General features: G+C 40.5%; 1 protein-coding gene across 1 annotated transcript; it reads right to left on the bottom strand.

The window, feature by feature from the left end:
* Positions 1–3,688: 3,688 nt before the first annotated feature.
* pold3 (polymerase (DNA-directed), delta 3, accessory subunit) lies at positions 3,689–7,604 on the bottom strand. Its single transcript, XM_087810816.1, has 11 exons — positions 7,467–7,604; positions 7,039–7,094; positions 6,772–6,871; positions 6,670–6,709; positions 6,193–6,569; positions 6,065–6,125; positions 4,491–4,632; positions 4,321–4,427; positions 4,171–4,259; positions 4,023–4,101; positions 3,689–3,939 (listed from the first exon to the last, which is right to left on the bottom strand). Exons 1-11 carry the CDS (start codon positions 7,521–7,523, stop codon positions 3,755–3,757), a joined length of 1,293 nt encoding a protein of 430 aa, XP_087666942.1. The 5' UTR covers positions 7,524–7,604; the 3' UTR covers positions 3,689–3,754.
* Between the last annotated feature and the right edge of the window lie 2,833 nt (positions 7,605–10,437).

Below are 10,437 nucleotides of genomic sequence, written 5' to 3' on the forward strand. Positions count from 1 at the left end.
GAAAGTCAACACAACGATATATATTTTTAAAATAGTTTTTATTTTATTCAAGAATAATGTAGTATAAAATAAAATAGTACTGATACATTTCCTACTTGGTTTAAAAAAAATAAAAAAAATACGTTAATTGGTCTCTTCCGGATCACCGATTGCATCTGTTATATATCTCTGACACTAAACTCCCTCACTTAGGAACACAACTCCAAGACTTCTTCTCAGTCTCCATCCCGGACCAACTCACGACCATGGTCTCTGACATGGAGGAGCTGATCCCCATCACAGTCTCAGTGGGCGGTTTACTAGGCACATTTACATTTAAAGTATATACTTTATTGAATATTGTTTTGATTGTTTAAGCGCTTTGTGACCCTGGTCTGGAAAAGCACTATATGAAAACAAATTACTTACTTACTTACTTACTTATATTTATCCTGTTTGCTCATAATAACCATGTGAGGAACGGTAGATTCTGATCCACAGACCTCTGAGCCCGAGCTGGAGTGTAAGGCTGGATCATATCACTGATGGAAGGTCTGACCATGAATAGATCAGAAAGTAAGAACCAGAATTTTAAAGTTGATCCTGAAAGAAACTGGAAGCCAGTGAAGACATATAAGGATCGGAGAAATGTGAGTTCTTCTACTAGAGCGGGTGTTATCTTGATCTTTTTAGTATCAGTAGTGGAGTATTTTTTTATTTTATTATTGTTTAAGCGCTTTGTGACCTTGGTCTAGAAAAGCGCTCTATAAATATAAATTACTTACTTACTTACAAAGCATAAACAGTGTAATAAAACCCGGGTAAAATATTTAAAGGTAAACTTATGTGTTGATATAAGTGTCTCTTAATTGAACCTCTATTGTATCATCAGTATGTGTCTGTCTGTACAAAACTTTCATTTAAATATTTATATTTAGAAAATGTGCTTAAGCCCCGCCCACTGAAAAACCGCTTAGCCTGGAGAAAAATCTTGTTCACATAACCACGCCCACTCTGCTGTAATTGGTCAAGCATCACGGTTTGTCACTGCCTGTCATCGACCTCCAAGGGACTCGTTGTATAAACAAAGTGGGCGTGATTACAGCTGGCTGGAGGAGTGAAGCATTATTATGTCAAAATAGACTCTCGTAACCTCTCAACCTCCCAGATTGCAGACAGGGGGAGAACTTCATAAAGTAATAAGTTCAAAACATGGTCATGATGAAGGACTTACTGCCTCTTGGAGAGGAAGACTTCAACATTTGAGACATGTGGTTGAGTCGGGCAGAGTTGGGTTAGTTGACCATTAAGTCATTTCCAGAATGAGGCTAAACAACCACACCCAGTGACTCCGGCAACAGAATGACCTCAGAGTGTAAAAATAACCATAAATCTACAGCACGACTGCAGCTGTTATCAAGTCCATAACATATTTGACAAGTATGGAATATCAGGAGCACCAAGATTTGGAAATAAATAAGAAGAACCTTGTGGAAATATAAACACAATTACATTCAAATCTAAGTCAATGTAATTCATTTTCTTATATATTTTCTCACGTTATTTCCACCAACTGATAATTATAGTTTCTTTAATGCATGTAGAATAAAGAGAAGTGTTGAGAAAATGATACTGTGATACAATCAAATGTTTCTTTCTATATAATTAAATTAAAACTAGCAGAAATATGTGGTAAATGTGAAGATATAAAAATAAGTAAAATGAACAGTGGTGGTTTTGTAGAAGATTCTTTGGAAGTTAATACAGTTATAATATGTTATAATGTTGCATGGTTGCAGGGCACACAGCTACAGTTTCATCAGGGATCTGACGTCACTTTCTGTAAAATCTGGGTGAGGTAAAGAAGATACAACTTATTATTTATATTTTATATATTTATATTATTTACATATTTACATCCCCTAAATCAGGGATGTAAAAAGCCATCATACAAGCAAATAAAAAAAGTTTTATTTGAAATTAAAAATACATATAAAATATTTAATATAATAATAATTGAAATGGTCTACTAAGTCTGAGGCATATCTTGTTGATTCTTTATTAGGACTTTTATTTCTCTCTTTGCAACACTTTCAACAAATCAAATCTGCATTTTTACTAATTATAATAATTATAATTATTTAACATTTATAATCTCAATCCCAAAAAAACTGTGAAACAGTTACTATCATCAGATTATAATGTTATTTTTAATTAATTTAATTGCTATAAATGAAAGCGTTTGAGGGCCACGTATATGCAATTTGTAAGCCCCCTGGGTGGGCTGACACGTGCTTTAAGTAACAACTTCTTCCATCCTTTTGATATGTAAAATGTGTATATTTTCTATTACGTCAATATGTTCGACCACTCTTTGAATTTGGGATGCCATTTATATCTTTAAATGTTGAGGTACAGTTGATAATTACAGGTGATATTGAAACATTAGACCATGAAAGGGAAACTCAGTAACAGTTTCCTCCAAGCTCACACGGCGTCGGAACAATTGAGGCTGAAACCGGACCCCAGAGAGTCTTGATGACATCATCATCATGGGCTCGGATACTCAGCTGCTCTCGCAGAAGAAATGTAAAGACACACACACACTGGTGCTTTTGTCGCGCCCTCTCCAGGATGTGCCGCCTGTGACTCAGCTGTTCTCCGTCTGATGTCACTCAACAGAGAAGCCAGAACCTCTGGACACTCCTCGGATCACTTTTCAGGAGGGGGGGGGGGTGCTGGTCCAGTCTGTCTCCAGAACCATGGAGAACTCTGGGTTCTGTGTGTCCAGAGGCGGAAACTCCTCAACACGTGTTTTCGTCTCGTTGTTTGCGAGTGATTTAATCCGAGCGCCATCATCCTGTCAATTAAATGACTCAGCACCGGCATAAGCCGATAATCTCGGAGCGAGCTCGTGTTTTCTTACTGCGACACCGGACACATGTGAAGATTCTCACATGAGACGATGGTCAGGACGAGTTGAACGATCACATTCGTGAGAGAGAAAGAGGGGAGAACGAGAGAAATGGATTGAGAAAGATTGAGAAAAAGATAACATGAAGAGAAAGAGGTAGATTGGATTTAAAAGGACTGAGTGAAAGATTGTACGTGAAAGGCTGAAAGAAGGGAAGGAAGACAAAAAGAGGATTTAATGAAGGGGAGACAAAAGAATGAAAAGAACAAATTAAACATGAAGGAAAGAAAAGGGTGAATGAGAAATAGGAGAAATAGCTAAAAGAAGGGAGGAGTAGAGCGGCAACAGTGAAGCTAAAGAGAGAGAAGGTGAAAGAAACAAGAGATGGGAGGGGTTGAAAAGCGTGAGAGGATGTGAATAGAGACAATAAAGGAGAGAAAGTTTGATGCGGGGCGTATAGGAGGATAATGGGAGAGTGCAGGAAGTACGAAAAAAAGAGTAAAAGCAATTACAGGGAAAAGGGGGAAGATAAAGGAGAAAATTAGACTTGATTGAACCAAATCATGGAGAAGGGGAAGGATGGATGAAAGAGAAGAAAGGAATAAAAGGTGAAAATAAAGATAAGGAAAAGAACGAGGGATACAAAGAGGAATGAGAAGGAGGCTAAGTAGAGAAAGAAAAGATGAAAGGAGGTTAGAGCAGAAGATGAGAAAAGGAGGGAGGGAGCGGATAGAGGAGATGAAAGAGAGGAAAGAGTGGTTTTGTGTTAACGAGCTTCAGAAAACAACAACAAGCTCGTTAGAGGAATATTTATTAGAACGAAAGGAAGTGTCGAAGGTTTGTAAACAGTCAGTCGCTTCTTCACTTCTTCTGAAAGAAGCCCATGATGGAGGCTTGTTTGCCTCCTTTGTTGGCAGCGATCTTCTTCTGGTTCTTCTTCTCCGGGTCTCGGCCGCTCGGTCGGGACGACAGCGCCGTGGTTCTGACGGCCGGCGCCGGAGCGTCTTCCTCGGAGTACGACTCGCTCTCGTACGCCTTCTCCGTGACTGAGGAGGAACGAAAGTTATTATTTAAAAACTTTAATATGTGTTTATTGAAATAAATAAATCAAAATGACGAGCGTCTTCACCGATGCATCCTTCGTCGTCCACGAAGGTTTTCGCCTTCAGGACTCGTCGTCGCCTCCTGATCTTCCCCTCAGAGTTGACCTGCGGTCGACAAAACTTTATCGCTATAGAACGTCTTCACAAAGAGAAGACGGAAGAAGAGTTTCGTACGTTGGACTGTGTGATTGGCTGGATCTGTTTTTTGGGGCTCGGCGTAGACCCCCGCGTCGGCTCTGTCGGCTGAGGCGAGTCTGGAATGACTGAAGACGTGGACCGGGTTAAGCCACTCGAACCAGCGGAGTCACGTGACCAGAGCGTTACCGTCTTCGTCGCTGCTGTCCGACACCGGCTTCTTGATCCTCCGCCGCTTGTTCTTCTTCTCCGTCTTCTCCTCCTCGCTGTCGGAGTCCTGCACTCGCTTGGACTTGCTGTGGAGACGGAAGTCCATCAGAACCATCAGGGGGTGTTTTCATCAAAAAGACTCGACAAACCTTCTCGAGTCTTTCTTCGTCTGCTTCGGAGGTTCTGCTGCAGCGACTGGTTCTCTGGGAGGTTTTTCTTCCTTCTGAGGTTTGGGATCTGCTGCTGGAGGACGAGCCGCTTCTTCCTCTTTCACCGTTTTGTCGGCTTTTTCTGGACGACACAAGTGAACGTAAGCACTTCCTGTACCGGCGAAATTTAGCCACTTCCAGTGAGGCCGAAGTTTGATCACTTTCTCAGCGTGCGATTATCAGCTACTTCCTGCCAGGGAAATTCGGCTACTTCCTGTTCCAGCAAGATACAGCTTATTCTTGTGCGGCAAAAAAAAAAAAAAGGCTACTTCCTAATTGGTTGAATCTTGGCTATTTTTCCGTTTTTTAAATTAGAAGCTATTGCTTGTTTGGGTCAAATTTGACTACTTCCTGTAAGTGCGGGAAAAAAAAGTCGCTACTTCTGGTTCAGGAGACACTTGACACTAGGCTACTTCTTGTCTTGTCGGCTTTCTCTGGATAACACAAGAGAAGGTAAGGACTTCCTGTCCGGGCGAAACGTTTCCATTTCCGGTACCGGCGGCCACTTTTACTGAGGGTAAAATTTCCTTCCTGAGCATGCAAAAAACAGCAACTTTTTGTCCATGCGACATTTGGCTACTTCTGGTTCGAGTGAAATTCAGCTACTTCCCGTTCGTGTTCTTTTTACTTGTACCATTGCAATTCAGCCCCTTACAGTGAGGGTGAAATTTGGTCACCTCTCGAGCGCGATAAAACGGCTACTTCCAGCCAAGGCAAAATTCAGCTATTTCCTGTTCCAGCGAGATAAAGCTTAATCCTGTACGGGCAAAAATCAGCTACATCCTAATCGGTTGACAAAAATTGTACTTCTTCCGTGTTTGGAAAAATAATAATAATAATCAATAATAAGAAATTAATCAAATGGAAAAAAAACTAAAACGCTACTTCCTGTTCGGGTGACACTCGGCTATTTCTCGTCTTGTTGGCTTTCTCTGGATGAAACAAGAGATGATAAGGACTTCCTGTCTGGCCGAAATGTCACTTTTTCCTGTACCGGCGAAAAGCATGCGAAAAATTTAGCTACTTCAGGTCAGAGTAAAATTCTGCTACTTTTTGCGCGGGAAAAAAATCGTCTACTTTCCAATCGGTTGAAAATGGATACTTTCTGTTTGTGCAAATACGGGCTACTGCTTGTTGGGGTAAAATTTGATTACTTCCTGTTTGTGCGAAAATCAGCTACTTTCTGTACAAACAACACGTCGCTTCTTGCTGTTCAAGTGACACATGGCTACTTCCTGTTCGGGAGACAATGCTATTTTTGCTCCGGCCAAAAATTGCCACTTCATGTTTGGGCATCAAAAAACGCTTACTTCCTGTTCAAGCAAAATTATGGGATTTCCTATTTGGTGGCAACCTTCTACTTCCTGTTCGGCCAAGAATCGGCTACTTCCTGTTCAGGCAACACTTGGCTAGCTTCTCTCAGGCTAAAAACCTACTGTTTTTTGTTTGGACAAAAATCGGCTACCTTCTGTCGGGGTGATAAAGGGCCACTTCCTGTTCGTGTTTCCACTCACTTGTTTGATTCCCGAAGAAGTTTTTCATGTGACTCGTCTTTGCTGCTGGTTTGTCTTCAACCTGTAGATCAAACTGTTAAAATTCTGGCGTTGACCGGCGTTGTTTCAGCTTCATCTCGGACACTCACCACGGGTGTGTTTTCCTTCACCTCCGACTTCACGTCTTTACTTTCATCCTGGTTCTTGGACGCCGGTTTGGTGCCGAACATTCCCATGATGCCCTTCTGTGGTTTGCTGGAGACTTTGGCGACTGCGTTTCCGTTAACAGACGACTTCTTGATGTCGGGCTCCGGCGTAGGCTCTCTCTGGATCTCTCGCTGCATCTCCACCGGGGACAGCGGCACCGCCGAGGAGCAGCGGATGGCGCTGTACCTGCTGCAGTTCTTCATGTTGTCTTTCACAGCATCGTAGTCCACGCTGTACAGTGGACCGCTGTCTTTCAGAAGAGCTTTTTGGACACTGTAGATGTGGACACTGACGACTGGGCTCATCTTGGATTTGACATCTGCAGAAAAAAACGTTTATTACGACGTAAAATTCACATCAGAAGATGCTGAATTTGAGGTGAAACGTTTAAGCTGGAGAGACTATTGTAAGCATCTCACTTTCCAGCTGGTCCTCCCTGACGAGAGAAACTTTGTGGCTCTGCAGAAGACGCACACAATCAACACAAGACTCTTCAAATAGCGACAAACATTAGTTCTCACCTTGAGACCGTTGTCTACAAACTTCCCGGACACGAGATAAGTGGCGTGAAGCTGCGCCGAGCTCTCTTTCCTCTTGTGATCCAAGTAGTGAAACAACATCCTGGAAACAAGTTGTGTCGGATTTTAATAATGCAACACAAATTGAATTGGGTTTTTAAATGGACTGTGGTCATGTGAGGTAGTCTGTTGAAGCACTCATGTTCAGGCTGAAGTTAAAAAACATTTTAAAAAGCTGAGGAAAAATGATGAAAATATACAACAACTTACTGCTTTGCTGTGTTGACGTGAACACCGAGAGTCAAACTCAGCCATTTATACGTCACCTGAAGAAGACAAATCGCTTTTATTTAAACCACCACAACGTCTTTTTTTATTTCACAAAACGTTTCATCCAAAAAAATACTTATTTCACATAAACAAGTTATCAAATATTCAACAAAAGAATTCCTAGATCACATGCGCGCCTAAGAAAAGTACCGACAGCAACGTTCACAACCCAATTTTGGATTTAATCTACACACCGAATTCATCACAATATCCACATTAATAACATTTAATAGTTAACAGTAGTAGATTGTGCTTTATTTTTTAAATATAGCTTTGCAATAACAAATGTGTCCCGTTTGTCAAGGAAGTTTCGTGCGAAATAACACGCGCTCCCGCCAGTCCACGTGAATATTTAAGAATTCGCTCACTATTTTGTCGTGGTCGTTGACATATTCGTCAATGTTGTCCAGATATATTTCATCCATGTTGCCGGGAAAATCCGCAAAAAAAACAGCCGGAGAAGACTACGCGGGAAAACAGGTTTATTTACTTCCTGTTAGTGTCACGTGTTCTTTGCCTGTATCCGGCTCAGAGAAGCGCTCTCTGCTCCTGCCAACAGGCGGGACAGCGCTACTGCAGCCGAAGAGGAGCACACGTTAAATAAATAAAGATAAATAAATAAATATCTGCGAACTCTCTGAACAATAGAGAAGACCATCAACTACCGAAGGACTCGCGAAACTTTTGTCAAATGATCCGGGGAGAAATGAAATTTGATAAAACGGGTTACAGATCAGCAGAACTCGCCTTTATAGGATTTTATCAGGAAAAAAAGGAATTAACTGGACAGGAAATGAAGGATGAGCTGCGAGTGTTGGTAATAAGTCGAGCTGCTCTTTTGGCTTCGGGCGAAAATATCAGACACATTTATTATCCAGTGGATCTGTTTCTAAAGTTACGAGTTCTGAACTTCTCTATACGTTCTTTGTGTTGTTTTTTTTAGTTCACACTTGTGTGTCTGTTTGAACAAAACTCTCTTTTAATTGAAGTATTTACATTAGAAATGAACTCTGAAGATGAAACCTTGTTGACCATAACCACACCCACTCTGCTGTGATTGGTCAAGCATGGAGGTTTGTCACTGCGCATCATCAATCCAGGAAGTCTCCACCTCCAGGGGACTCGTTGTATAAACAAAGTGAGGCGTGATAACAGTTGGCTGGAGGAGTGAAGCCATTGTTACGTCATAATGGACTCCGCTCTCGTAACCTCTCGTTCGCCCAGATTTCAGACGAACTTTATAAAATAATAAGTTCAAAACATGGTCATGATGAGGGACGGAGTTCCTGACTAGGTAAGTAATTAAAAAGTAATATTTGTAGAGCGCTTTTCTAGACCAGTAGAATACATATACTTTCTATACGGGCGATAATCATATACTTCTTGTTCGGGTGAAAATCGGATATGTCCCTTTAGGGCGAAAATCGGATACTTCCTGTTCGGGTAGAATACATACTTCTTTGTCCCGGTGAAAATTGGATACTTCCTCCTATGGATAAAAAAATTGATACTTTCTCTTCGTCGAAAAACGGAAACTTCTTGTTCAGGTGAAAAGCGGATACTTCCTGTTCGGGCGAAAAGCGAATACTTCCTATTCGGGCAAAAGCGGATACTTCCTGTTCGGGTAGAATACATTTTGTCCGGATGAAAATTGGATACTTTCTGTTCGGGCGAAAAGCGTATACTTTCTTACAGGGTGAAAAAAAGTATACTTTCTATCCGGGCGAAAATCAGATACTTCTTGTTTAGGTATAAATCAGATACTTCCTATTCGGGCAAAAGCGGATACTTCCTATTCGGGCGAAAAGCGAATACTTCCTATATGGCCAAAAGCAGATACTTCCTGTTTGAACAGAATACTGTATATACTTTTTGTCCTGGCGAAAATTGGATACTTGCTGTTAGTGTGAAATAAATCAATGAATAAATCAGATACTTCCTATTCGGGCAAAAGCAGATACTTCCTGTTCGGGTAGAATACATCCTTTTTTTTTCCGGTTGAAAATTGGATACTTCCTGTTCGGGCGAAAAGCGTAAACTTTCTTACAGAGTGAAAAAAGTATAATTTCCATCCAAGCGAAAATTATATACTTCTTGTTTAGGTATAAATCAGATACTTCCTATTCGGGCGAAAAGCGAATACTTCCTGTTCGGGTAGAATATATACTTTTTGTCAGGGCGAAAATTGGTTACTTCTTGTTAAGGTATCAATCAGATACTTCCTATTCGGGCAAAAAGCGGATACTTCCTGTTCAGGTGAAAATCGGATACTTCCTATTTGGGCAAAATCGGAGTGAAAAACGTATACTTTCTAAAATCAGATACTTCCTGTTTGGGCAAAACTCTATTTATTTACTATTTGTTTGTGTGAAAATTTGCTACTTTCTGTTTGGGTTGATATCTGTTTGTGTGACATTAGGCTAGAGATAAAATAGATTAAGGTTAATTAGAAAAAGATGACGAATTAAGAAACACACAAAAATACCACATTTTATGCAAATAGGTGTAGATAAGGGAAAGTGAGTCAAAGAGACACGACTAAAAAGTATTTTCAAAAACAAGAGGGTTACATTTGATGAAATAAACATGAATGAAGAAAGAGGGAAGAGGACGATGAAGGGAGGAAGCTGCAAAAGGACGGGTGAAAAGAAGAGGTGTCGTTGTCATGTGTTCTCCGTTCAAAGACTCCTGCTGATGGTGTGTGAAGTGCGAGACAGCTCCGCTCGGTTGAAGCCGTCGACCTGGTTACGAGCGTCAAGATGTTGTTGGAGGCGAGATGTTGGTGAGCGTCTCTTCTCTGCGGGGATCATTACCTGTTCTTCCAGCAGGAACACACAGATGGAGAGAGCGAGGGAACAGCAGACGAGAAGACGGAGGAACGACGCCGCTTAACTGCTTCATCCTGGCAGAGGATCGCTGGAGCAACTCTATGGTCTCTCTTCATCTTGCAGCGATGCAGCAGGAATCACTTCTTTTCACCGAGAATCATCCAGAGCTTTGAGTCGCTTTTCACATGTTTCCTCTCATTTTTACTATTATTTACTAAAGGAAGATTTTTCAGCTGTAAATAAAGTCAGAAATAAGGAAATAAATGACCTTAACAATGAAAGAATGTTGATTATATATTTTTTTGCTGTTTCTGTAAAAAACTTTTTTTAATTCTTATGAATTTTCCATTTTTAAAACATTTGCTTGAGGTAATTAAAAAAAATATATTTTACAAGCATTTAATTTTTTTAAATAAGATTTAAGTATTTATTACTTTTAATTGTTACTATTGTTGACATGATTTAAGACCAATTTTATATTAAAAAAAAACTGATACTGATAATTTATTTT

The sequence above is a fragment of the Callionymus lyra genome, chromosome 16 (genome assembly GCF_982586985.1).
Source record: "Callionymus lyra chromosome 16, fCalLyr1.hap1.1, whole genome shotgun sequence".
In the NCBI taxonomy this organism is placed as follows: domain Eukaryota; kingdom Metazoa; phylum Chordata; class Actinopteri; order Syngnathiformes; family Callionymidae; genus Callionymus; species Callionymus lyra.